Source organism: Aphelocoma coerulescens, chromosome 15 (genome assembly GCF_041296385.1).
Source record: "Aphelocoma coerulescens isolate FSJ_1873_10779 chromosome 15, UR_Acoe_1.0, whole genome shotgun sequence".
In the NCBI taxonomy this organism is placed as follows: Eukaryota; Metazoa; Chordata; class Aves; order Passeriformes; family Corvidae; genus Aphelocoma; species Aphelocoma coerulescens.
The window spans coordinates 4,121,885-4,149,757 of record NC_091029.1 but is presented as its reverse complement, the minus strand read 5'-3'; the positions used below and the strand labels follow the sequence as shown (position 1 = coordinate 4,149,757).

The 27,873-nt window shown below is 56.5% G+C and overlaps 1 protein-coding gene across 3 annotated transcripts; it reads right to left on the bottom strand.

Annotated features, from left to right (window-relative positions):
- Positions 1-1,021: 1,021 nt before the first annotated feature.
- Positions 1,022-27,873, bottom strand: RPH3A (rabphilin 3A). Of its 3 annotated transcripts, none has more exons than XM_069031121.1 (20): positions 27,802-27,873; positions 22,530-22,720; positions 22,123-22,137; positions 21,311-21,445; positions 13,696-13,825; positions 13,422-13,508; positions 12,918-13,080; positions 10,326-10,463; positions 10,109-10,216; positions 9,912-9,974; positions 9,629-9,841; positions 8,860-8,939; positions 8,255-8,329; positions 7,137-7,246; positions 6,476-6,602; positions 6,026-6,082; positions 5,146-5,297; positions 4,030-4,111; positions 3,437-3,533; positions 1,022-3,143 (listed from the first exon to the last, which is right to left on the bottom strand). In XM_069031121.1, the coding sequence occupies exons 2-20, from the start codon at positions 22,604-22,606 to the stop codon at positions 3,013-3,015; spliced, it is 2,040 nt and encodes a 679-aa protein (XP_068887222.1). In that variant the 5' UTR covers positions 22,607-22,720; positions 27,802-27,873; the 3' UTR covers positions 1,022-3,012. The 3 variants fall into 3 exon arrangements, with proteins under 3 accessions (XP_068887222.1, XP_068887224.1, XP_068887223.1); XM_069031123.1 differs by lacking the exon at positions 27,802-27,873 and adding an exon at positions 23,778-23,860; XM_069031122.1 differs by lacking the exon at positions 22,123-22,137.

The window sequence follows — 27,873 nt, the reverse complement described above, 5'->3', positions numbered from 1 at the left end:
AGATCCTCCTCCCCGTCCTCAGCTGGAGCTGGGTGGTCTCTCTGCTGGGACCTCTTGGATTGGATTTCTTGGCTGGGAGGTCTTGGATGGGACTTTTCCACTGGAATTCCTCCACTGGGACCTCTCTTCTGGCCACTTGCTGGGCAGGAAAAAGAAAAACTGAGGAGGAAAACTCAATGGGAAGAAGTCAACGCTGGAAAACAAAAACAATAAAAAGAAGTTCAAAAAGCTCAATTTTAAGGCTGCTGGACTTCCCTGGGAACGTTTTTTTCCAGAGGAAAAAGCCCAAACTCTTCCCTGCCACTGAAGGTTTGGAAGAAAATCAGCGGCAGGAGCGGCAGGAGCGGGGTGCGATCGTTCCCCCCAAATTCCCAAATCCCTGGGGATCCTTCCGGCACCTCCTTCCCGCTGCATCCCTGGAGCTCCAGTGACATCTGCTGCTGTCTCTGGGCATCGCCGGCGGCCCGGCCACCGCCGCCACTTCGTCCCATTCTGGGCACAGGGAGCGGCGATGTCACCACCAGGGATCCGCGGAGCCACCGCCCGCTGCGCCTGGGGGCTGCCACCAGCCCTGTCCTGGGAACCGAGCCTGGAAACGCCCGAAATAAAAGGGAATTAAAGGAAATCGTCGCTTGGTTGGAGCAGCGGCACAACGGGAGCTGCCACCGCCCGAGGGAGCGGCTCCTGCTCCCCAAACTGGGGGTGAGGAAAGGATCTCCCACCACCACTCCTGCTTTGCCCCAGGACATTCAGGCACCAAGCGAGGGGGAGCCCAGGGATGCTTTAAACCTGCACGGTTAACCCAGGATATTCCCAAAGACAGATCCCTGTCACCCACAGGAGAGCCAGGAACTGTCCCCCAACCACCCCAAACTCCTCAACACCCCCAACCCCACCCACTCCCAGCACCCCCAACCCACCAGGGACTCCCAGCACCCCCAGCCCACACTGTTCCTATTCCCACAGGCAATGAAAGAAGCCAAAACCCGGGGTTTTTTTGTTCTTTTCCAATAGTCTCACTTTATTAGATACCACACCGAGAGAGGATGTTGTGCTGCATGCAGCGGAAGACTGGAGGATTTCTAATTCCTGTGTAACATTTTCTTTTTCTCTTAACAGTTGTAAACTGGTATTTGGCTGTAAAATCACTGCATGCGAGTCTGAATGCAAACAGCAGTAGAAGAGGCTTTGACTTTTCTTTTTTTTTTCTTTTTTTCTTTTTTTGTTGTTGTTTTTTGTTGTTTGTTTTTCACCATTCCCAATCCATAGGTGCATGCTTTATTTACAACGAAAAGAAGTCATTCAGGGCAGGAATTACCATCAGAAAAACTGAGAAGGGGGGGTGGGGCGTGGTTTTGCACAATACCGAGGAGATTGGCAAGTTGCACTTGAATTTTGGAGATGCAAAGAGGTGATCTGAGCATCCTTTTCCCAAAGAAAGCAGGCTGAACAGGGAATGGGAATACAGGACAGGATAAGGGTGACCCTTAAGTGAGTTGTTCTGCACATACAAAGGAGGCCGGGCTGCTGCAGGACTGGGAGAAATCAAGGAATTGCTTAAATAATGATTTTTAAAGGTATTTTTACCCTCAGCCACACATTTCCCCAGCACATCTCCTGCCCAAATGCTGCTCTGGGACAAACAGGAAGGTTTGGGCCAGGCCCATCCCTCTGGAAAGGTTGGAAAAGGGAGAGTCCAACCAACTCCAAGAGCGAGCGGCCGCAGCAGAGGGTGCAGGGGGCAGGGAGGTTTCACACAACATGTGCAGTGTGACCAAAAATTCCCTATATTCCGTAGTGCTTATGGTGCTCCTACTCACAGGGATGTACTTGGGCTTTTCCAGAGCCAGGGAATGGTCCCAGACCGGAGCAGCAGCAGCTGGAGAGAGCCTGAGCTCTCCTGCTGTCCAGGGCAGATCCAACAGCTCCAGGCCATCCCTAAAAGCACAGCTTGAGGCCAAAGGTTCTTGTGCAGAATTGGGAAAAACGAAAGAAAACCAAACCAGGCCAAGTTTGGAAGATCTGGGACTGCTCCAGCTAATTCCAGGAGCTGTGGTGGATTAAAGCAATAATCCTCACACACATCAGGGGGTTGGGGGAAAGGAGGAGCTCCCTCAGCTTCCCTCCTGAGGAACAGTAGGTCCTCCGGAAGCAGGAGGGGTCTGAGGGGAGCCAGGGACTGCCCTCAGGGCTCAGCTGGTCACTACTACACAGCTCAGAGGTGGAGAGGAGGTAGTCACAACCCTAAAACACAGCCGGGCTCCCACAGCAGTGGAGCCCCCGAATTCCTGGGGCGAAGGAACCGCCCACGGCGGCTCGGAACAACACGAACCAAGCCAAATCTGCTTCCCTGCGAGCACAGAGCTCCCTAAAACCCTCCTTGCCGCTGTTACTGTGTTGGTGGTGGATCTTCTCAGCAAGGGATGTGCCACAACATTGCTCGGGAGGGCCAAACCAGAGGTGAAGCTCAAGCGGGACTCGCAGGATGGCACCGGTGACACCGGATTTGGCCTAACCACGACGACATGGACACCAGGCGACGGTGACACCCACACCAAAGCCGAGGAGCTTTTTTCGTTATTGCAACTGAGGTATTGAGATCACACAAGCAGGACAGGCTGATGCTCCCAACCTCAGCACTCCGATCTCCCGCCGGGAGACGCCGGAGCCGCGGGGAGCGGAGGCTGGAGGGACACGGAGCGTCAGACACGCGACGGGAACGCTGCCACGGGGACCGGGGAGAGGGAGGGGAACAGTCAGGAGGGAGCTATTGCTTGCCAAAATCACACACCAGGGGAACTCGACGGCCTCCTGCCCCCAGCTGAAAATAAATAAAGGAGAATAGAAAAGATCTGGGGGAGTCTTCAGGATGGGGAGGGCTTGGGGGAGGCGGAGGACCCTGGGACCGGAGGCTGTAGCAAGGCGTGGCTGCGCTGGAAGACGGGACACCGGGGACATCAGGGACCTACAGGGGCGTGGCACAGGGTGGGGAGGGTCGGGCAGAGGCTCCCTTTAATCACTGGCAACGTGGTTCTCGTTCTGCAGGGTGTGCCAGCGCTCGATCTTCTTGTCCTTGTTCTTCAGGCACTCGTACCAGTGTTTCAAGCGCTCGCCCTTGGCCGTGATTCCCAGCTGGCACCCACCTGGGAAAAGGGGAGAAGAGCAGACTTTGGACCCAGAGGTGATGTTGAAGGAAATCCTGCCATGGGGACACACCTCACACTCTCCTGGATCCAAAAATCGCATGGAAACACCTGGAGATGCCCTTCCTGCCCAGAAGATCTCCCAAGATGCTGGAGGTGGGGCAGCGTGGGGTCTGCACCCAGCAGATTCCATCACCCCACCCGGGCAGGTGACCGCCACCCCCAATCCCATCCAGCAAACCCCACACCAGGCACCAAACCCCTGCCCCACAGGGCAGAGACTTCCAGCTCACCGATGTAATCATTGGATTTTCCGATGTCATAATCCCAGACGGAAATGTCCAGGGACTTCTTGGCCAGGTCGCTGTGTTTGATGTCGTAGAAGAACTCCTGCAGAAATGGGAACACCCACGTCACGCCCCGAAAGGAAAACATATCCCAAAAGCTGCAGTTATGGGGTTGGACATGATCCCTGTTCAGCCTGGATTCAAAATCCAAGGAGAGGATGGTTAAAATATAATTAATGAAGGGAAAACGCTCCTTCCCTGCAGTGCCTCTTTTCCCAGGATCACAGCACCCAGGAGCTGAGCTCACCCCTTGCACCTACGTGAGCCCTTTCCAGGTGTCCCACCAAAGCAGCACCAGCTGAAAACTTCCAATTCCCACCCCCAGGAATGCTCATCCCACCCACATCCCCAGCTGGGATGACACGGAGCCAGCAGCAGGGAGCTTTCAGGGTGTGCGGTGCTGCCATGGCAAAGCCGTGCCCAAAATATTCCTGGGTACAGGAGAGGGAAAGGAGCTTGAGCAAAGAGTCCTCCACCTCCTCCACTCAACACAGTGATGAGTAAATTGATTTAATAATATAAAAAATATCCATCCCTACCTCGTTAAACTCAGGATTCAACGTTTTCTTCTTAATCTGCGTCTTGTGCTTGGCCTTTTTCCCCATGTCAGGTTTCAGCCAACTGGGGGCAACAGAAAACAGCTCCAAATCCAAGTGCAAGAACAGTGGGAGTTTGTAAGCTTTAAAAGCAAGTTTCTGGGCTGGAAGAGATTTATTTAGGGCCAGTCTCCCTTCCCACCTCCCAGAGGATGTGGGAAAAGTGTGGGGCTGGGGCTGTGCAGCCTGGCTGCAGCTCCAGAACTCAATTTAGAGCTGAGATTAATCAGATCTCTGCTGGAAGCTAAATTAAAAATGGAAAGCCACCATCTTCTGTTTGTGGAAATGGAGAATCCAACAAATAAAGAGAGACTGGGAAGGGAAACTGCTCAGTCCCACTGAGCTACAAATCGATGAACAGAATATGTTCAATGTGACAGTTACTGAGTGAATTTTAGGGAGCGAAGTTTTTTTTGTGAAGGCAAAGAATAAAAACAGGAAAAAAATCCCACCAGGAATGGCTGCAAGGACCTCTCCGTGGTGCAGCTCATGAGGGTGGAATAAAAACCTTATTCCCACACATTCCCAGGAGTCACGTGGGTTTATGGGGCAGCAAGTGGGGCACGGAGGGACATGGAGCCACCTCGGGTCAGAGACGGAGAGAAGAACCCCCTGTCCTCCAGCTTCCACTGTCCCTGGATTCCCACCACGCTCCTGACGAGTCACATCGGCCCAGCCATGGGTGGGAATCCCTATGGATACTCCCCTATGGATACCAGGGAAGTCAGGCACCTCCACCTTAGGTTGCAGCCCCAAACCCATCCCCACATCCCTCACACATCCTTTGTTTGCAGACATACAGGGATCAAAGGTGGGACTCCATGATCTCAAAGTCTTTCCCAACCTTTAACAATTCTGGGATTCTCCACGAGGTCACCATGAGATCTGGGAATTTGGGGAGCTCCACAAGGCCTGGGTCAGCACCCCCAAACATCACCCACAACGGGGACACCACAGCTGCTGCTGGACGGCTCCTGCTGCCCCAAGGCTCCAGAGCCTTTGGAAGGAGCTCCAAAGGACAGCAGGTGGCTCCATGGCCTCCGTTCCCGGCTCACTCACAGCTTGACGAAGGGATCCGAGTATCCGTTGGCATCCATGGCCGCCAGGTGCACGCAGCGCACGATGCCCACGATGAGCCCGCCCTGCTGGGTGCTGTACATGAGGGACACCAGGATCTTCCCACGCTCCTCCATGTCCCCACCGCGATCCACCTGCGGGAGGGAGGGTGTCCTGGGTTGAGGTGTATTCTATTACCATCCTCATGAGCTGTGGAAATCAGGTGGGGCAGTGTTTCCTTGCCTCCTCCCCCCAGACTCTCTTGCTGTTAATGGCCCATCATTGTCCTGCGGATGACTCCCAGATAACTCCCTCCAGACCATCTTCTGTTAATGAGCCTAATCAACACTTGGCCTCATGACTCATTACCCCATTGTGAGATGCTCCACCCAGAGGGAGGAACCAAGCATCCTATCGTGGATATAACTGGGACTCTGAACACCAGAGACTGGCTTTCCACTGGATTTCCAGAGGACAGGAGCTACACAGCCACCACTGGACTTTCTGAGGAAGAGCAGACCCCTTCTACCACAGGATCACCACTTCAGAGGATTGCAGCCACCATTCTACCAGACTGCTACCACCACCCTGCCTAACAGGGACTCAGGTTGTATCTTGACTCTGTCAGTTTTCTTTTACTTTCTTTTCCTTTTCTTTAATTTCCATTAAATTGTTATTCTGACTTGGTGCCTCCCACTGGTTTGTTTTCAAACTAGCACAGAGGGCCTGGAGGAGCCGAGCCAGGAAAACTCGGCAGCAGAGCAGGAGGGATGATGAGGATATCAGGGAATGTCGGATCTCCGTGAAGGGGGGGGGATAATGGAGTTTACACAAGAGGTGGTGGGCGGGATATGGATGGAGTTTGGATGCTCCAAGGACTCACCTCCTCTTCGTACAGGGCCATGCCGCGGGATGCGCCGGTTGTGCCGGTGCGCTTCGTCTGGGACGGGAAAGGGACAAAGGGACTGCCATGAGTGACCGGGAGAGGCATCATCCCACCTCCCAAAACCCTGGGAATGCAGCCCAGCTCCAGCACTGGAGTGGAAGGGCCTCAGGAATGTCCATCTGCTCCACCCCAGCAGGTTCAACAGGGGACAGAGCAACCTGTCCCTTCCTCCACAGGGACATCCATCTGGAGTCACTTCCCATGGATTCCCACCATGCTCTTATCTCCTGGCCTTGATGGATCACATCAGGCATGGGTGGGAATCCAACTTCTAAAGGTGCCAGGGAATTTGGGCACCTCCAGTCCCCACAGCCCATCCCTGCGCCCCTCAGGAGCCATTTGTTTGCACTCCCAATGGGAACGGAAGGAATTTTCATGGACACTCACTGGTATTACTCTCTCCAGGCAGATGTTGAAGTTCTTTTTCTGGTTGGCTTTGAGTTTTTTCAAGGCAACTCTGGTTTCTCCGATGAACTCGTTGTGGCCAAATTTGTCCTCGTCACACACGGAGATCCTGGAGGGAAGAGGGAAACGGGAACATCAACCAGGCTGCAGCAGTGCCCAACCCCAGAGCCAAACCCCCCCAACCCACCCTTGATCTGGATCTCCTCTGACCAAAAGCAATCAACCCCCAAACTTCTAGTTTGCCCCAAAAAAGAAAAAAAAGCAACATTTTTAAGACATGCTTTGTAAGAAATCAAAAGGTGGAAGTTTCCTGAGTGGGGAAAGAGCCGCAGATTTTGAGAGATATTTAAATAGGCTTCTTTTTTCTGGGATACTGCCAAATAATCAGAGATACAAAAACCACACACCTCTGTGATGATAAAAATTACAGCAATATCAACAATTCACTACTAAATGACAAGGTCAAAACACCACTTTTCCTCTCTTAGAAGAACCACCCGAACAAGCAAACTCATGTTGATTTTAACCCAAAACTGCATTTCCCAGTGCCCCCTGCACTCCTGGGGAAGGCTGGGCGTGATACTCCGAGTCAGGACATCCACAGCCCCATCCCGTGGGATCCCCAGGCTCCTGCTGTGCTCGCCTGAGGGTTTTCCTCTGCATGTCCTCGTCGGTGATACCGTGGTACACCAGGGTCTCGTTCCACACGGGGTTCCGGGTGTTGCGCAGCGTCTTCGTCCTCAGCTTATTCGACTGCGGACATCCCAAAAAACATGGAGCAATTACACCCTGGAATTCCTCCCTGCCCAAATCCCAGCTCCTGCCAGGGATGCCCCATCACATCTGGGTGATGGTGAGCCAGCCACCCCAGGGGAGCATCAAAGTGGAGCTTGGCACAAGCACTGGGGGCTTGGTGATGCTTGGTGGTTGGGAGAGCCTGGATTTTGTCTTTTCCTCAAGGAGAGGGGGAAAAAGGTGCCCAGGGCAGGCTGTGGGGGCTCAGGTCACAGCTGTCATGGTCTAAAGGAGGTGGCAGTGGGGAATCGAGGAGCTGTCACTTGCTCGTGTGTCTTTCACAAGCATGAGTTCAAAATTAAAAAAAAAAAAAAAATTTAAAAGAAATATCAGCAAATGAGAGTAAGAGAAATCAAAGCAATTCCCAACATCACTCCTGGATTTCCTCCCAACAAGAGCAGGAATCCCCCGTGCATAAAGCAAAGCTGTAAAATCAACCCAATGATTTTATCATCAGTTTTCCCCTGCTTTTACTCCTGGTTCCTCCAAGCAAAACTCTGCTGCAGCCCTTGAGCAAAGAGCCAGCACTGCTGGTGGTCATCCTTTCCTCAAGGTTTGCCCACCAAGACCAGCTCAGCTGGGCTGGGCAGGGAGACTCCCAGGAATTTCCATGATGGAGCCATCATTCTCTCCCCATAGCTTCCAACAAGAACGTGCTGCATCTTCCAAGCAAACGGATTAATTCCAGCCCTGGCCATAATTAGATTTCGAGGCAGATGTTTTGTGATGCTCCTCTGGAGCTTCCCTCCATCCCTGAGCAGATTCCTGCCTGCGGGATGAGCTGTTCCTCAGGTCTGGGAGAACATCTGGGAGCGCCCTCCCTGTTCGGAGAAATGCCCGGGGGAAACAGCAGCGAGCGGAGAAATCAACAGGGAAAATCTGATCCGAGGGAGGGACCTGAGGGGGATTTGAGGAACCTCTGCTCCATCCCAATCCCAAAATGCACCAAACATGGCCATGCCTCACCTTGCTGGCTCCGGGCAGGAGGTGCAGCTTCACGTAGGGATCAGCCAGGCCATTGGAATCCATTGGTTTTAAGCCCTAAAGGAAACACGGGATGTGAATCCTCCTTCAGCAAAGCCAGGAGACAGAGCTGCCCACGAAAAACTCAACAAAGAGAAAATGTGGTCAGTGACCCAAGAGCCTCTGCCCCGAGTGGCCATGGGTGCCAGGATGTGCTGAAACATCCGACCCACCCCTGGAAAAATCAGAGTTGTAGGATTGCAGAATGGTTTGGGTTGGAAGAGACCTCAAATATCACCGAGTTCCACCCACTGCCATGGGCAGGGACACCTTCCACTCTCCCAAGTTGCTCCAAGCCCTGTCCAACCTGGCCTTGGACACTCCCAGGGATGGGGCAGCCACAGCTTCTCTGGGAGGACTGTTCCAGAGCATCAGCACTGCCACAGATCTCTCAAGGAAAAGCCCCCCAACCCTCCCCAGCCAGGAGCAGCCGTAGCTGGGGTCTCCCAAGGGAGCAGCCACATGGCTTCCATCCCATTGTAGCAGAGAAACTGGGAGCCAGATGGATTTAAATGAGGGGAAAGATGGGAAAAAAGAGGAGCACTTGCCTTGGCCTTGATGAGGGTGCAGTGCAGGGAGCTGTTCTCCTGGTCGTAGAGCAGGCTGAACTCCAGGGCTCCCAGTGTGGCTGACAGCGAGGGAGGAGGAGGAGGAAACAGGACCTTGTTAAAACCCCAGCCAATAACTGTGTTTAATCATCTCAGATTAGTAATAATTAGAAAGATTTGCAGGTCAAATGTAAAAGCTGTTTAATGCAGTGAGACCGTGCTGGCAGCAGCCAAACCGCCACAAATCCAGGCGGATTCGGCAGCTCTGGACAGAGCTCTGCAGAGCAGGGACCGTCCCAGGAGGGCAGCCTGCGGCTTTGGAGCTGACTCCAACATTCACCAGGTAAAGGAGGAGTGACGCCAGGAATTCCACCCTGGAGCACCCTGAGAAGAGGCTCCAGCTCAGGAACAACACCTCCTCCAAAGATGGGGCTCAGCATCTGGCCCCTGTTTTGGCTTGTTGGAAACCAGCTCAGGCTTGTGTTCCTTCATCCCAGGGATGAAGAGCAAGCACAGAGGGCATCAGCTGCTCCTATCCAAGCACCTATTCCCGGCCCTGAGCAGCGCTCTCCACCCAGGATGTTCTACCACACATCCTCCCCCCCTCAAATCCCCACCCGACCTCCAAGCCCCGCAGGGAAGCACCATTCCCAAGGACTTTCCGTGCTGGACACCCACCGCCTTCCAATGCGAGTCACGCCCACCCAGCAACCTCCTCCAAATCCCACATTTCCCAAAGAAACAGCTCCCTCCCTCCCTGGGTACATACTGCCTTCATCCGAGTCGTAGCTGTTGGCATCCTCCTCCTCGCGGGGCTGCTGCCGCTGCGGGGCCACGGATGCCGGCGGGGTGGCCGGGGGCTGTGTGGCAGCAGGGGGCTGCCAGGCTGGCCTGTCCTCCCTGCCGGGGGCCGCGGCAAAGCCCCCTCCCCGCTCCTCCCTGGTGGCTCGGGCCGGCTCCTGGGGTCCCAGCGGGGGGCTCGCTGCAGGAGGGACCCCGTTAGCCCCCGGCCCGCTCTGTCCCCCAGCCCCCCGCAGCCAGCCCGGGGTTACCTCGTCTCTCCGGGAAGCGGGCGGGACCCCCGGGACCCGGCCTTGCTGCTGCTGCCGCCGGCGCTGGGGACAGAGGTGGCATCACCTGGGACATTCCCTCCTTCCCTCTCCCACCGCGCCAAGCCAGAGGGTCCCTACCCCACCCTGGGGTGTCCCCAGGGACCGAACGCCTTGGCCGCATTCCCATCGCATCCTACCTGCGGGAGCTGCTGCCGGACCGGAGCCAGCGGCAGATGCGGCAGCGGGACCGGCGGTGGCCGGCGGCGGTGGCCGCTGGCTTTGCACGGAGTTGGTTCTCTTCACACCTGCGAGGACAGGGGACAATCAGCAGAGACCACCGGCAGACGGCTCCCGGCTTTGTGCCCCTCCATCTCTCCTTCCAGGAGCGCAGGGATGCGGGAGCACCGCTCTCACCAGGGCTCCTGCTGACCCCGCTCTCGGCAGCGTAGTCCCGGCTGCCGCTGTCCCCACCGGTGTCCTCGCTGCCACACGGACCCGGCCGGCCCTCGGCCGCCCTGCGGCTCCCCCGGGCGGCTGCTGCGGCGTCGGTGCCTGCAGGGAGAGGGGTAAAGGAGCGCTGAGGCTGGACAAGCGAGCGGCCACCCCTGGGCGCTGCCCAGCCTGGGTGCCAGCAGCAGGGGGACAGTGGGCACGGCCACTGCAGCAGCACCTCCCGAGCCCTGGGCACTGCAGCAGGAGGGCTCTGCGCCACCAAACCTGCACGCAGCGCTCGGGAAATCGCCAAGGACACACCAAACCGTGGGGACACCAGAGTCCCGTGGGAAAACAAGGCCAGAGGTATCCACCAGCTGGTCCTCAGCACCCAGAAAACCCCTGACGGCATCCCAAGTCCGCATTCCTGGGGTGGGGGGGGCATATTTTCCTCCTGCTGATCATCTCCCATTTATTAAGGAGACAGCCGTGGCAGCTGCCCCTGCCTCTCCCTTCCATCACCCAGCAGCCGCCGTCCCAGCGGATCAATCCCAGCCCGGCGCTCCAGGGTGATGAATTGCAACCCCACGGACGTGACGGAAAAGGTCTCGGCGCTCACCTGGCTGCTGCTGGAGACGCCAGGGATAAATCTTTGCCGTGACATAAATGGGCTGTTTCTCCTTGGCTGGGCTCTCAGGGTCACCGGGCGCGAGGACAAAGCGCAATGCAACAGATTGTGGGGGGAAAGGAGGAGGGAGAGAGGGAAAAACACCGGGAATGCTGAAGAGCAGGGAGGGAGCGAAACGAGCATCCAGGAGCAGGAGCCCCGTGGTGCAGAAAGAGCGGTGCAATAAATAATTTTCCAAGGGAGCTGTAGGAAAATCATGGGCACGGCAGGAGCATGCTGAGCACCGGGAGCGATGTGCGGAGCTGGCAAAGCCTTCCCGACTCCGGGAGCCGTCGGATTAATAAAAGCTGCCTGTGGGGCTGGGAGGTTTAACGGCACCAGCCACGGGCGTGATTAAATTGCTGTAATTAAGTGCTTTCCCCAACTGCTGCTGCACGGGAAGAGGGAGATCAGCAGCTGGGAGCAGCAGAAGCTGAGCTAAAGGAAGGGGGGAATGGAGGGGACCATTCCAGGAGGGAACTGTCCCCTCAGCCCCCTTGTTGCCTCTTCCATGGAGCCAAGGAAGAGGAGGGTTTGGAGCCACTGTGCTGCTCCCAACTTAATGATCACCCAAATGAGGAGCAGGCGGTGTTGGAGGGGGGTCAGGATCCTCATCCCCTTGGAATCCAATGTGGAAGTGTGAAAATGGGGGCTTTACTGAAAATGAACTCCCAGGGAGACCCTGTCACTCTCCACAACTCCCCAACAGGAGCCACGTGGGGGTTGGGCTCTTCTCCCAGGGAAGAAGTGACAGGACAAGAGGAAACGGCCTTAAGTTATGCCTGGGAAGGTTTGGATTGGATATCAGGGAAAAATTTCTTCACTGGAAGGGCTGTCCAGCCTTGGCAGAGGCTGCCCAGGAGTCCCCATCCCTGTGGGGATTTAACAGCCGTCTGGATGTGGCCCTTGGGGACATGGGTCACTGGTGGCCTTGGCAGTGCTGGAGGAAAGATTGAACTCGATGGGCTTTGAGGGCTTTTCCAAACGGAATGATTCCACGATTGGAAGTGCTGGAGGGTGCAAGGAATAACCACAGCAAGCCACCACTGCCTCCTCGCCCTGCTCTGCCTCCCGTGCACAGCACAAGGCTCGGCTGCTCCATCCCCCACAGACAGGCACGAACCCCCACAAGCCTCCTCAACTTTCCCCGGGAGCTTTTCCAAGGATTGCCAGTAAATAACCAGGGGAAAAAAAAAAAACCAACCCCGCCCGCCCCTCCCAGCAGGACCCACCACCCACGGAGGCGGCTCTGGAACGGCAGCAGCTCAGCCCCGGCGTGTGCGGGAGGTGGGGAAGCCCTGGAATAACCCGGGCCCCCCCCGCAGGGTGGGCGGCAGCAGCGAGGAGAGGTCCTGCTGCAGTATTCCGGGGAAAACTGTGCGGGAAAACGCCGTGGGAAGAGGAGGAGGCAGGGAAGGGGCTCGGCAGAGGCGGCGCAGGGAGGGGACAAAGGCCGATGCTTACCCTCGGTGTCCTCAGCATCCGCCTGGCCTTGGGGGCACAAACAGAGCGAGAGGCGGTGAAGCCGCAGCCCACGCACCCTCAACCCCATCCCGGGACACGCTGCCAACTCTTTCCCCGGATTTCCCTTTTTATACCTATTTTTTTTCAAGGCTTCTCCATCACCGCATCCCTACCCAGGCACTGCCCAAACTCCCAGCCGGGCGCCCTGACCCCCACCCGGGGCTGCTTTGCTCGCGGATGTCCTGCAACCCCATCCATCCTCACTTGGCAATCCTGGATAAAACCTCTCCAGGCTCCATTTCTACCCCCTTTAGGACACAGGCAGCAGCCACACCACTGCTCTGGATGCCTTTTCCCCCCCAGTTTTCCCTTGCCGAGGATGGGGAGGAGCCCCACAGCCTTGCTGGCAGTGCTGGGGGGGGTCAGCACTCGCTGTCACCTACCTCGGGTGGGTGCCCGGGAGGGGAGTTTGGGGTCCGGGGCGGGCGGTTCGGCCGGGCGGGGCTCACTCGGGGTTTGGGGTCCCTTCTTGCTGATGGGCATCGGCTGTGGCAGCATCTGCTTGGGCAAACCCTTGAAGAACCAGGCACCGGAGCGTTTCCACACCTGCGGGAACAGGGACGGGGCTCTCAGGGCTTCATCCCCCTGCGCCACCGCGGTCTTCCTCCAGCAGGAGGATGTGCAACCCCACATCCCCACCCTGCTAAATAATTAATCAATTAACTCCCTGGCTCGCACTGCAGGGAGCCAATCTCTGCCCGCAACAGCCCCTTGGACCCCAAACCTTTTTTTTCGTGAAATAAAATGTCATTTTGTGTAGAAAACAAAACCATCCTGGAGAGAACCACGCTCAAACAGCGGCTGGGCGGTGCTGGAGGCCCCTGGGAGGTTGAGTCGGTCCCGTCTCGGAGGGGTGGGGACAGAGGGGACAGCGGGGCCACACGCACCTCCCGCTGCTCGCTGCAGATCTTGCAGAGCCAGATGGCCTGGGGCCGGTTGTTGGTGGTCTGCACCCCGCACTTGGTGCACACGTTCTGCGGGGAGAACAAAGAGCTGGGTGACACCGGGGCCACCAAAATGTCCCCACCACCAGCGGCGGCGGCTGGGCAACGAGCGACTCCGGGGATGCCAGGCTATGGAAACGGGCACCCAAAATCCGCGGTGCCGCCGGGTTGGGGGTGGTCTATTGGGTCTGGGGGGGTGGGAGTGGGGGGCTCTCACCTTCTTGCAGTCCTCGCAGACGACACAGGCGGAGCCCCTCGCCCCCAGCTGCTCCCCGCAGAGGATGCAGCGGTTCACCCCGTCCCCCAGCACGCTGCGGCGCATGTCCTCCAGCCGGGTCATCAGGCGCCTGGGAAGAGGGCACAGGGCATGTCAGGAAAGGCGCAGGGAATGCCAGGAAAAGCGCAGGATACCGGGGCAGGGTCCTGCTGCCCGGGGGCGGCCGCTGCCTTTGGTCCCGCTGTTCCTTTTCCTCTCCCTTTCCAGCTCTGGGATAAAACCCCATCCCAGCGGGAAGTAGGACTTCAACAGGTTTCTGTGGCACAATACTGACTGCCACAGAGCCGATGCCGGCCCCAGCTCCACGGACAGGGAAAATCCATCCAAGGCAGCACCTTTGCACGGAGCAGTTTGTCCCCAGGTGGAAACCTTTCCACCCAGCTCCAGCAGCTGCCCATGAAGAGCTGCACAAGGAGATCCTGGCAGGGCTCTGGTGAGGACTTAATTAATTAATTTTCTTATTATTTGGGGGAAAATATTGTGTATATTCAATGGGAATCCTTGGAGTGACATGAAATCCCACTGGAGAGCAGGCTGTAAAAACACACCTGGTTCCTGAAAAGGTAAAAAAAAAAAAAACAAAAAAAAACCCAAAACCAGTTCAGGGAGTTTTGGAAAGCCAGCATTGGCTGAAGGAGTTTGGAAAGCAGGAACGAGCTGCCTGCCGAGCAGCCGGGAGCTGGCGGTGGCATCGTGTGCTCGGCTAACCCAGAATCCTGGCCCTAAAAATAGCACAGCAAGAGAAAAAAGGCTGCATTATTGATGCCATTCAGTGAGGAAGGAATGGAAAAACAGAGGAGGAGACCCAAGCCCACCGGAGAGAGCAGCCCCCCGTGGCAGCCTGACCCAAATCCGACGGAGCGTGGTGGGAAAAAAACCACTCAGCGTTGCAAAGACGTTTTCCCACATCGGGTGACGGCATCAGATTTGTGGTGACTCGGCTGCCAGTGCCTCTGAAATGCTCATAAACCATCCCCAAGTTCCCTGCACGCAGAGTGCCTCTGGGGTTGGTGTTGGACGGCCAGCATTCCACGGGATCCGTGGGGAAAAGTCGGATAAAGGAACAGCAGCACGAGGAGGGGAGACAATCTGAGCAGGGAATGGTCTGGGTTGGGAGGGACCTGAAAATCATCCCATTCCATCCCTGCCATGGGCAGGGACACCTCTCACGAGGCCAGGTTGCTCCAGCCTGGCCTTGGACACTTCCAGGGATGGGCAGCCTATACCAGGGCTTCCCCATCCTCCCAGGGCGGAATTTCTTCCCAAAATAAAGCATTTTAGGATGTGCAGCCCATCACAGCCCATAAAGGCCTCGCTGCAGTCAACAGGAGCATCTCAGAGCCACCAAGCCCGGCCACACTCAGGGATGGGGATCCGTAATTCCACACATCATCCGAGCAAAGCCCCATAACCCACCAGCTCTGCCAAAACCCACCCGGGAATCTGCTGCTCCTCCCCACGCAGGGGCCGATCCCGCTGGGCTCCGGCTGCCGCTGTGGAGGCGCCTCCCGACACTTCCCAAGGAACCCACAGCGGGAAGCTGGGCTGGGTGGGCAGCAGCGGAGCCAGACAGAGCCAGCAGTGGGGACAAGGCTCTGTTTTCACAGCTCTGGTGTCAGCAGACAGCAGATGGGAGAGTTCACGAGTTCCTGACAGCACCAGGAGCACAGGGGCTCGAAATCCAGCAATCCTGGCTCTCATCCTCGTGCTGAAAAACACCGTCCTTGAAACCACAGCGAGGGGATTTTGTGCTTTCCCACTTCAGGGAGGAGCTCCTTGCCAGCCTGACTCCCTGCTCCGGTGTGGGATAAGGCTTGGAGCAAGCCTTGGTGGAAGGCGTCCCTGCCCGTGGAACGAGAGGAGCTTTGAGGTCCTTCCAAACCGAACTATTTTGGGATTTATTCCAGAGGCATCCTTGTCCATCCCTGCCCTCCACATCCATAGGTGATTCCTTCCCAGGGGATAACCCAGCTCTGGAGCCACCACTCACCCCCGGTGCCTTCCCAAGCTCCACAGCCTGGGGCGAACACAGAAATCCCAGAGACTTCAGCAGAGCTGCATCATCCCATAAACCCCCAGCCAGCAGTATTCCAAAGAAAACCTGGATGCTGGCTGTTCCCCAAGCATTATTTAAATGGAATGAACCCCAGCCCGCATCCCACGTCATGCACGATCCCCACAGCACCCAGCTTTTATTGCAGCTCATCCCCACCTCACCCAGCAGGAACATTTTGGGGGAAAAGCCCCTCTCTTTTCCAAGGAGCCAAGCACATGGACAAACCCCGTATTATCCCCTGCAATTCCTCCCGCTGTGCTGCAGGAGCTCCAAGCAAAGCAGCTTCCAGTTGGAAATCTGCAAGCCCAAACAAACTTATTATAGAAACTGGAACAAATGGCACAATCAAAGGGAGCAGAGGAGGGGAAAAAAAAGAAGAAAAAAGAGGAAAAAGCCTTTGCATTTCAAGAGATTCATTATTTAGCTGCACAAATCTCTCCCAGGCTCTCATTTACTGGGAGCTGCTCCTTAAGTGGGGTTTTTGAGCCGCTGGAAGAGCTCAGCAGCCAGGACACACCTGTGGCACCACTCACAAGCCAAGCACATTTCCCTAATTAAAACATCCATCCAAGAGGGAGAAATTGGGAATTTTTTTTTTTTTTTTCCCCATGACTCAAACACTGCTGGGAGAGAACTGTAGAAAAAATTCAATTTCAAGTCCTGGTGTGAACCTGGCAGGAAGAGCCCTGGGAAAGGGGGGGTTGTGCCCAGGCCCCTGGGCTGGGAAGCTCTTGATAAAGGTGATAAGTGGGAGGAGAAAAGCCTGGGTTTGTTTCCAGCTCAATCCAGAGCTCCACATCGATCCTGTTCTCCCATCAAGAACCGAGGGAAGCCCTCACCAGGAACGAGCTGCCTTCCCAAAAGCTTTTCTCTCCCCTAGACATCATTTCCTTCTCACTTTCATTGCGCAAAAGCAGCTCTGCAGCTCATCCCTCTGCCTTTCACGCCTCCAGCAGCATCTTCCTCCCCACTTTCCACACTTCCAAATGCCCATCCCTCCGGCCTCTGCAAGCCCGACTTCAAAGAGCAGGAAATATCCTTCCTGTTGTTAAAACAGGGGGAAAGAATCCGGGGGTGGAGTGACTGGAGCTGGTGGCAGGGAGCTGGCTCAGCCCGGCTCCCAGGGACAGCCCCGGGGAGGGGGAGAGCATCCCTCACCTGCTGGGGAAACAGGGATTAGTCACTGATGGGAGAGACACAGGAGAGCTGGATCTGAGGTGTTCCTCGAGCACCTGAGGTAACAGGAATGAAGCAGGGCCCTGGTGGTGGAAATCAGCCCAGCCCCAGAAACACGGCTTGGAAGGGGAAGGTGAGCAGTCTCAGGGTGGTGAGGGACATCCCTGGCTGCTCCTGCCCCATCCCAGAGCCCTGGAGCAGGCAGGGAAGGGCTCACTGGCACCTCCACACATTGCCCGTGATCTGTGGCAGGATGAGGATCCCACAGGGGTGAGGGATCACCTCAATCCTGGGTGGCACAGAAGAGCTGGTGGTTTTGGCAGTGCTGGGTTCAGGGTGGGACTCAATGACTTCAGCAGTCTTTTCCAACCTAAATTATCTCATGGAAGTCTCAGCAGGAGCAGAGGGATGGAAAGAGGGACAGAGTGACTGGAATGAAGTGCTGATGATCCTGGGAAATGAGACTTAACAGCGGAGCAGGAGTTTGCTGTGTTTAAATATTCATCAGCACGGCAGAAATGAACAGCCAAGACGTCCTTAATGGGCTTTAAATTGTGGCAGGGAGGACTTTTAATGCAGCAAAAAGGGTGGGAGAAGGACCTGATCCATGAGGAAGGACCTGATCCATGTGCTCGTCAGCAGGGATGGACTCAGCCACCACATCCACGGCGAAAAAATTCCAGAGAAACACAAAGGAGGTCACCAAGAGCCTCCAGAACGAAGCCTGGCCTCGTCTCCCGGGGGAAATCGTGTGCCTTAAAGGGCTGAATATTCAATTAAGGCTCATTTTCCTGGTGGAAAATGGACAAGAGAAGAAGCCAAGCTTCAGATTAAGGGAATAATAATTAAAACTGGGATGAGAAAGGAGAAGCAATTTCCCTCCCCTCCAAGTGTGCGAGGAGCTACAGGTAAAGCACCACCAGGGCTTTTCCAGGCTGAGCCCTCACCCATGGAGGAGAGACACCCACAGAATTTTTCCAGGTATCCCATTCCATGCTCAGCCAGGTGCTTGCTGAGTGTGCTACAGCAGGGTGGTTCTTTTTGCAGTGCTGGAAATAAGAGAAGAAGGGTTTTTTTGGGGGGGAAGGGGGGGACCCAACTAAAACCCCACAAAATCCCAAGCAGCACAAGCTGTCCCCTGGTCACAACTGAACCTCATCTCCTCCAGGAACCGGGATCTCAGGAGACATCCCAGGACACATTCCCAGCTGTCTCCAGCAACCTCCCCTGCCCTGCCTTGAGCCCGAATTTTGCTGTCTGCACTCCAGGATGAGGATGCCAGGCTGTGGTCCCCAGGCAGCATCCCTGCCACCAAGGTTAAGGACTGAATCCCCAGGGACTCCTGTCTGCTCCAGGGTTATCCGTGTGTCATCCCAGCCATGAGCAGCCGAATTAAAATGCAATCCTGCTCTGGAGCTGCTCCTCTCAGAGCAAAGGTGGGACCCACAGGGACACAGGCAAGCCACCACACTTTGAGAGGGGACCAGAGGGCCATGGCCAGCTCCAGGAGCCAGCTGTCACCTTCCCTCTGGGAGAGCCAGCTCTGGGCTCTCCAGAAATATCCATTTCTACCTTGGGAAGGTTTCAGATCTTCCCCTCAGTGCCAGGACCATGCTGGAGCTCATTAGGCAGTGGAGCAGCCTGGCTGGGTTATTGATGGTCCCCAATTAGAGATGCAGAGTGGAGTCAATTAGTGCCTGCAGGTGCTCCTGTGGCAGCTGGAAAAGTGGCTCCTCATGGATTGCAGCTGGAATAGCACCACTGTCACCAGAGTGTCACCAGAGTGTCACTGGAGCCGGCACAGAGCCACCACAGGGACCCCCCAAGCACAGAGGGAGATGGAACAAGAATGGATCCATCCCTGCCAGCATGGATGATCCCTCTTCCCAACAGCTGTCCTCATCCCAAAGGATGATCCTGATCATCCAGCAGCTCTGACACCCATCAGCTCCAGCCCAACCTGCTCCTGCTGTGTCATGTTCAAGATGATTCCAGCTCCTCTCATCCTTCCCTGCGCCACGAGACAACGGCCCAGCCAAAAAAATCCCCCACGCAGGAAGCATCCCTGTCCTCCAGCCCTCATCAGCATCCAGCTCACGTATCCCGCAGGATCCGTCCGCCCTCGGAGCTAAAAATACTCCTTCACGGGATTAATTTGAGCTGGGTTTGACACCAAGTCCTATTCCGCAAACAAAGGCTCAACAAGAGGCATTGATTTGTTCCCAAGACAAGGGGCTGGTGGGATGGAGGAGACAGGAGATGGAGGGCAAAAAATTGGGAAGGATTTGAGGCACAAGGAGGTTCATCCGCAGCCCCAGCAGTGGGATTCAGGATTTCTCAAGGGCTGGCTGTAAAGCTCAGATGAATCCCTCAAACACCTCCACTTATTGAGACAGCCCCGAGTATTCACCCCATATTCCCCCTTTGGAATCTCACTCCACGTGAGCTGTTCCTTACATTAATCAAAAGCAGTGTTTCCATGGAATAATGGAATGGTTTGGGTTGGAAAGCACGGTAAAGCTCATCTGATTCCATGGGCAGGGACACCTTCCACTATCCCAGGTTGCTCCCAAGCCCTATCCAACCTGCCCTTGGACACTTCCAGGGATGGAGCAGCCACAAGATCCTCAGGGTGAGTTTTATTGGATTTATTATTCCCTTTACAGGCCTAGAAAAATCCCAGAAAATCCGGCTTTCCAGGAGCAGCTCCCTCAAGCAGCCTGGCCGACCCAGGGCCACCCAGCACCACTGCCTCCCTGCCAGAGGCCAGCCTGGCAAACCCGGATTATTTTGTAATAGAAGGAGCTATCCTGGATAACGTCCGAGCTGCTCCCGAACGGATGATTCCGTACGAGGCTGATCCAGCCGCTGTCCCACATTCCCGGGGCTGAACATCCTACAGCTCTTGTTGTGCAAGCCAACAAACACAAAGGGGCTGGCACGGCTCCCGCTACGCCTCCACGCGGGAGGGAGATCAGCTGCGGCCGCACATCCGCCAGAATTCCCAGCTTTTCATGAATGGGAATGAGCAAACCTCCTCTGGCTCGGCAAAGAGGGAGAAAGGGAAGAGTCGCTGCAGTTGGGAAACAGCTGCAGGGAATAAATCTCTCCCCGAGATGATTTACGCCTCGTCCAAGGAGCATCGCGTTGGAAAGGAATTCTTACCGGGCTGCAAACGGGCAACGCCAGGGAAAGCTGTTTGTAGGCACTTCTCGGGCATGAATCACCGCCACTCGGAGCTGCTTTCACCTGGCTGCTGCCAAAAAGCCGGGAGAGGGAAGCGCTGCGTGTTGGGAAGCGATGCCAAGCCCCGAAGACACATCCATGGGGCCCATGCTGAGCCCAGGCAGGGAGAACGGCCGCTGGAAAGGCAAAACCTTCCCAGGGTGTTCACGGACCCCTCCTAACCGAGGATTTCTAAAAACAACGAGGGGATAAATCCAGCACTTCTCCGCAGCCAGAGCAGCCCGTGGCTGCACAAACACACCCCGATATTGAAGGGGCAGCAAACTGTCCCTGAGTGGTGAGAGGGAATTTGGCGTTCCCAAAGTGTGGCTCCTGCCTGGGCCTGAGTGTTTTCCCTGCTAGGAAAAAAGAAAGCAGCAGTGGGTGCTTAAACTCAGCTGGGAAAAAACTGCTCCTCTGTCAGGAAAACAGGCGTGATCCCAAGGGGATTGTGGAGATCCCCTCTGGAAAAGCATTCCCAGCAGAGCAAGGGGATAGCTCAGCATTAGCTCGTTTCACCTGGCACCGTGGTCCGGGCAGGAAAGGAAGCACAGGCACTTCCCACCGGGAATGCCCCTGGTGAAAAGTGAGGGACCAGTGGCCATGGGGACCCCAGGACCTGTGCCCTCCCCCCCAGCAGCTGGTGCCAGCCCTGAGCCTCACAGACAGCTCATTCCAGGGTGGGATTAACCCTGGGACGGATCCATCACCCCCCTCCAACCGCATTCCCAGAACAGGGCCAAACTCCTCGGTGCTCTGGCTCAGCACTGGACAAGCGGTGAGCTGCTATTAACGATCCCTTTTCCACTGCAAACAAACCGCACCGGGATGAGAGCAGAACGCCTGGCTCCAGCCCCCCGTGGCACACGGAGCGCCAGCGACAGTGCCACGCCGAGCCGCTCCCTCCCCTGCGCGCAGCAGGTCCCTCCTGGCCCGGGCCCAAAGATCCCCCGCAGGCTCCTTTCAGGAGAAGCTCCGCAGTGCAGAGGCTGCTGCCCAGGAAAGCAGCCAAGCAGAGCCTCCTGCCGCGGCCCCGGCGGGCTCGGGGTCCCTCTGTCCCCGTCTCTGTCCCTCGGTGTCGCCAGCGCCGCCCCTTACCCGATGCGCTCCTGCTCCATCTCCTCCATCTTCTCGGCGCGGGCGATCACCCGGTTGATGATTTCCTTCTCCTCATCCGTCAGCTCCTCGCCCTTGCGCTGCCGCTCGGGCTGTGCTGCCCAGCCCGCTGGGAGCCTGCGGGGACAGCGGGAACAGGGATCCAGCCATGGATCGTTCCCACCCCTGGGTGTGCCCAGGCACCGCTTCCCAAACCCCGCATCCCCATCCTCCAGATCCCATCCAGCCCGCAGTGAGCCCTCAACCACGGCTGGGAGCTCTGCTCTCCATTTCTAGGGGGTTTCATATGGAAACATTGGTTTCATACGGAGGGGAATCTCCTTTTCAGAAATATTCCCGTTATTTCCACGTTTCCTTTGGCACCCTGGAACGCCAGGTCTGCCTGGCAGCCGCGGGACCGGGGCGGTGGCGCAGGAGTGGGTGGCTTTTTTTTGGGAACATTTCACCAAACATGGGAGTGTTTCTCCCTGTAACATCATTCCCAACGATCCTCTCTCCCAGCCTGGGCGTCAGGCAGCGCTAACCTGGTGACAGGGTAACGTCTGCCACTCAGGGATGCAAAAGGCAAACATTCCTCACCTTCCTGCTCATCCAAAGACCTTTTCTGGCTCTTTTCCCCTCTGGATTGAACAGCCCCACATGGTCCTGAGCCTTAAGTTCATTAAAACTCTGCGTGATGCTTCCCAAAGTTAAATTTTTTTTTTAAATTTTTTTTTTCTTTTTCCTTTTCTCAGACCTTCAAAGTAGCAGGAAAAGAGGAATAAGTGAAAACCAAAAGCAAAGGAGATACTTACTGCTCCTTCTCACTGCTGGGAAGCACAGGGAAAGACAGGGAATAAGGATTAGGTGAGAGCAGGGATGAGAAGAGCCCAGCCTGGCACCTCGGGGTGACAGTCCCCAACTCCCACTCCCTCCCCATGGTCTCCCACTGCTCCCAAAGAGCAGCTCCAAACATCCAGGCACCACACCCAGCCCCCATCCAGGCGGGAGATGTGCTCCAGAGGGGGATGTGGTGTCACCATGCAGGGTGACAGGACAGAGGGACCGGGCTCCTGAGCACCTGCACACCCCGGCTCTGTCCCCACCCGCTCGCTCAGGGGATTTAGGAGTGAACACGGCAAAATGTCCCCATCCAACAGCACAAAAACAACTCCTGGTGTCCCCACCCACCCTGGGGAGTGTCCCTGTGCCCTGCTCTCACCTGGCTCGGAGGGACATGGTCCTGTCACTGGGGCACATCCACCGGTCAGAGGAGCCGCCCAGCACCGCGTCGGTCATCACCGGCCACCCCGGGCACGAGTTTGGGGACACCAGTGCCCCGCTGGCCGTCCAGCAGAGACAGCAGTCACTTTGCTCCCAGATGCCAACGGAGTCGTGGAGCTTCCAGCTAGGCTGTAGGGAAAAAAACAACAAAAAATCCCTAAAAATCACACCTGGAAAGGCTTTGTTTGTGGGATTGAGAGGGTTCGGAGCAGGAATGTCACTTCAGTGGCTGTCTGGGTGTTGAGAAGCACCTCCTACCCAGGAGGGCAGCACAGCCTGGGTGTAATTAATGAATCCCCAACCTCACATTAATTATGAGGCTCCAGAGCCAGGAGGGAAGGGGGGGATCCATTCCAGAGCAACAGCTACAAACAAGGGAACTTCTTCCCCAAAGTCCAGCACGTCTCGCTGTCCTTTCCCAAACCACATTCCCTCCTTTTCCATTGTGGTTTACTGAAGCAGATCCAGGAGGGCAAACATGGCACCAGGACTCCAACATGAGGGCCCATCCACGCCTCTCCAAAGGTTCATCCAGAGAGGGTTCTTCAAACCCTTCTCCTTAAAATACCAGTGGATGTCAGATCCACAGGCTGATTGTTGCTTTGCTCCCGTTTTTTGGAGGGGTTTTGCCCCTGTTCACTGAAGGGGGATTGGGACTGGATGGATCCATTCATCCCATCAAGTCTTCTGAGGGAAAACCAGGGATTTGATAGATCTGCCCGCAGCAGAGCTAAAAAATTCCCAAAAAACCCTAAACCCCTCTGCAGAGCCCAGCCATGGACAACAAGGCTGCTCCCAGTCCACGGATCATCCATCCTCCCATCCTGCTACCCTGGGAAGATGCTGCCTTGGATTCCTCCCTGCCTGGAAGGGACCTCTCAGTTCCCCTCATCCCACCAGGTCCCAAAACCAGCATCCCAGCAGGACCAGAGCTCTCCCCAAACTGGGAAATGCACCTTTGCAGGGCACGAAGCAGCTCCAGCAAAACTCTGGCAGAGAAACTGGGGAGATTACACCACGGAAAAGACGGGAAACGGGAGCTTGCAAAACCGCCCAGCCAAAATCACCAACTCCAAGCCAGGAGAAAACACCCAACTTCCCCCCAAAAAAGAGGGGGAAAAGGCTCTGCAGTACTGCAGGAGTTTCTCCTCACTCCCTGAGGAGTCAGTGGAGGCTTGAGGCTCACCTTGGCTTCATGGAAAACTTGGGGATGTGGAAAAGTATTTTTGGAAAAGCAGGAGAAGCGAGGCACGTGGGTAATTAGTGCTCTGCTGGTTCACACAGCGCCTGTTCCTGTGCCAAACCAGAAGGCTCCGATTAACAAGGTCACTTAACGAAGCAAATTCTTCATTTGAGCCCCCCCCGCCACCTCCACAATCCGCACTGCAGCAGCAAATTCCCGCTGGGAATGAAGTGTCCCGGCACAGCCGGGGGGTCCCGGTGTGGGCGCAGGTTGAACAGGGAGCAAGGGCAGCACCTCAACGCCACCACCCATTTTTGGTGGATAAGGGACTTGCCCAAGGTCACACGGAGCAGGAATGTCCACCCCAAACACTGCAGCTGGGGAAAAGAGGGGAAAATCCCTGGTTTTTCCTTGCGAAGAGGGATCAGGAAGGAAAACTCCTTCCCCCAGCTGGAACTTTCTGCTAATGACAGCGAAGCCGTGAGCGTTCCGCTTTGCTGCGGATGGAGCGGAGCCCGGGGCCGGCTCCTGAAGGAATACACAATCCCTTTCTCCGCCTATAAATAATAGATTTGGAAAATCTACTTTGCATTACTTCCAGCAGCTACCCCCGCTTGCCCTAATGCTTCCTTCGGCATTTTTAACGCACGGGAAAGGACAAAAACCAGCTCTGGGTGGCTTTTCCCTCCCTGCCAAATCCCAGCTCCCGAGCACAAGGATGTGGCCATCCAAGTGGGGATCGATGGGATGCAGCAGCATTTCCTTAGTGAAATGCAAATATCCCAGCCTAGGAGGGTGCCAAAACCTTCCAGGGCTTGGCTGACCCTGGAGGGTCCCAGATCTGCTGCCCTGGTGTCAGTGGGGGTGTGAGGAGCTGTCTCATCCCGCCGGCCACCCGAGGTTTTCCGATGGATGCCGGCAGCTCCCGCCGGCGCCAGCGCGGCGTGTCCCGGGCAGAGCCAGGAATAGCAGTGAGGTCTTAATTTCTGGCCTTAAGGAAGGGCCACATGACTCCAATCATGCCGCTCCGTTACTTCTGTGCGACGGAGCCCGTGGATTCCATCGTGCCTCAATAAAGCGGGACTGAACGCCTTCCATGGATCCCTCTCCCGGCGCTGGCGGCTCACGGGCCCACCTCCAGCACCCAAAATCTGGCAGGTGCAGCGTCACAACCAGCAGGTCACACTCGCCCTTCAGCAGCCGTGGGAGGGCTGGAAAGGCAGCGGGATCCCCATGGAATGAGCTCATCCCTCCCCACAGCGCCGGCACTGCAGGGCCCAGAGCCACCCACAACCGAACACAACCCCAGCACAGGGCTGCGGTAACACACCCCTCGAGCCACCTGGAAATGCCAAACCAGAGAAAATCCTGTATTTTCCAGGCTCCCAGAGCAAGGGTGAGGTTTTGCTGGTGAGCTCCACACTTGCCAGCCGATGCCTGCAGAGATTGTCTCCAGCAGCAGACACTGACACAGGCAACCTATTTCTCCCTCCAGCCTCCTGAGCTCTGCAATGCAGCTTTCTTAAATATTGAATAAGTCTGCTGCTCTCACCACCTGCCAGTGCCAATGATGAGGTAATTTTTCCATTGACAAAGCTTGATGTGATTAATCTGGGTGGAAAAAGGCAGGTTTTGGGGATCATCCACTCACCTGGAGCACTGAGCAGCGGCAGCAGCCAGACCCCAACCAACCAACCCAAGCTGCTGCTCCCGTGCCAGGTGGGAGATTATTGGGTGTCATCACCAAGCAGGAGGTTTGGAAGTGGAACGGATCCAAAGTGATCCTCCTTTGGGATGCTGGGGTTTGCAGGTTGGCACCGGAGCGGGTTTATGCTCCACAGCTGGAGCCGGGGGTGGAACAACACGGGATGAGGATGGGATTGCCAGATGGGGCTCCCCAGAGAGAAGAGGGGCCATATTTTGGGGTGACAAGGACCCACTGAGACCCCCCAAAGGAGCAGTGTGACGAGCAAATGCCAAAGTTGGGACGAGCTGGGATGGAATCGTCTCCTCACCACTCAGGGCACGCATCCTGAAACACCAAGTTTGGCTGGAAACCTCTCCCAGCTCCTGGGGACGTTTCCAGCCATCTCCCAAGTCCCTCAGGACCAGATCCTGCCCTGCTCCATGCCTGGCACCCAGGAAGGGCTGCAAACTACAGGGATTTCCAAGTCCTGTGCAGACACCTGGCACGGGCACCGCATCCCACATCCGGCTGTGCCCTGAGCATCTCCCAACATCCAGGCTCATCCTTTCCCAGGAAAAGGGGCTTGCCTACCGTGCACCCCACACCATTCCCTGGGGCACACGCTCACGGCTATAGGGGCAGGCAGCAGGTCCTCACTGTCCTCTGGCTCCAGGCAGGATTTGGTACTGCTGGATTTACCCACAGATGGGGGAAAAAAGGGAAAATATCCCCAAAATATCTGCAGGAGCAGCGGTGTAACACTGCAAGATGATCAGCAGGTCACCAGGAGGGGCAGGAGGGCAGCCCGGGCCTGTAGGGTCCCACACACCCAAACTCCCTCAAATCCCGACATTCCATCATTTGTCTCATCCCACGTGCGAATGGTTTTAGAAAGTTCGGGCAAAATTGGGCAAGCTGCCCGAGGGACGGTGCTGGGGGAACAGCCCACGGCCCAGGCTTTCCTTTAAAGGCAGGAAGGAGGGAGGCAGAGCTCGGCTGGCGGGAAGCTGCTGGGGCTGGAGCTCCTGCTGGACACCTGGACACGTCTGGCAGCAGGACAGGACAATCCCAGAGGGAGCAGCAGGTGACACAGCACGTGCTGTGTGTTCCCACATCCTCCAAATCAGAGCCTTGGCTGAGGCTGAGGGGTCCTGGGAATGCAGCTTTGGGGAAAGACCCAGAGCCAGCGAGTCACAGCCCTGGGGCCACCACATCCTTCAGCCCCACACCGAGCCCTTGCAGGGAGCAGCAGCCCTGCAGCTTCCCGGGTCAGCGTGGCACTAATTAGTTAATTAAAGCTCAGCGTGACAGCCACAGGCCACAGGTGACAGTGACACACCAGAGACAGGAAAGGCAAAGCGATGCCTCCACTGCCCTCCAGTTAAACCCACTCCACAGCCGCTGGGAGTCTGGGAACACCAACTGCTCTTGGCTTGGCGAATGCCACTGCTGCCTTTCAATCGCCACAAGGTGCTGAGAACTGCCTTTATTCCACTCCCCCTGAATTCCCAGCTCCCCGCCATCCTCCAGACAAAGCTGCATCCCAAGGCAGCTGAACAGCAGCTCAGTCAGTTTTATTTAAGCAGCACGCTGACATTTCCTCCAGCAGCTCTCTCCCCAAACCAAACACTGTTAGGATGCTGTCGCAAGGATTTATTCCCCTTGATTAATTACAGGAAAGACAATGGGGGGGGGGGGGAAATTTAAATAAATAAACCACTGCTGGGTGTATCCGACTCACGCGGGGCTACCGGAGGGGCAGATCCAGGTGATGTCTGGGCACACCCCGAGCACGGCAGCGGTGGTGCCATCGCTCCTCAGGAGCTGCTTAGCAACGGAAAGATCCCTGCACGGCTCCGGCACAGGGAGCCGGCATCGCACCCTCGATGCCAGGGACAGGGAGCATGGCCAGAGCCACCGCGATCCCAGCCGGGATCCAGCGCAGGGATCCTCGCGCCGCGACAGCGGCTGGGGGAGGTTTAGCCATGGGAAAAGGCTGGGAAGCATCAGCCAGGTGAGCTCGGAGGTAGCGGGTCCTGCTGGCTGCCAGGGGAGGGTGACAGTCCCCACAAGGCACCCCAGGGAGAGCGGAGGGCCGCGGTGTCACCCCACAGGAGCAACAGTGGGGGTGGCATCCCCAGGCTGGGGCAGACGAGCCACGCAGGACCAGGCATGTGGGGAGGGGTCCCACTGCTGGGGGGGATCCCTCAGCACCGCAGCACGACCGTCCCCGAGGGCCACAGGCAGAGCAGCACACGGCCACCAGCTCGGGGTCTGCACCAGCATGGGACACCCCCAGTTTCCCCGGTTCCTCTCCCCCCACCACACCCCCCTCAATACCTGGTTTCACGTGCGCCCCATCAGCAGCACCCCAGACCCAAAGCGGAGAGCAGGATCCAAACCTCCCAGGGC

Excerpts from the sequence above, each read along its gene's own strand:
- RPH3A (XM_069031121.1), bottom strand. The coding sequence starts at position 22,606 with ATGACCGACGCGGTGCTGGGCGGCTCCTCTGACCGGTGGATGTGCCCC. Across the intron at positions 10,464-12,917 it reads CTCCCGGGCACCCACCCGAG|GCACCGACGCCGCAGCAGCC; the intron begins GTAGGTGACAGC and ends CTCTCCCTGCAG. Across the intron at positions 9,842-9,911 it reads CCGCTTCCCGGAGAGACGAG|CGAGCCCCCCGCTGGGACCC; the intron begins GTAACCCCGGGC and ends TCCCTCCTGCAG.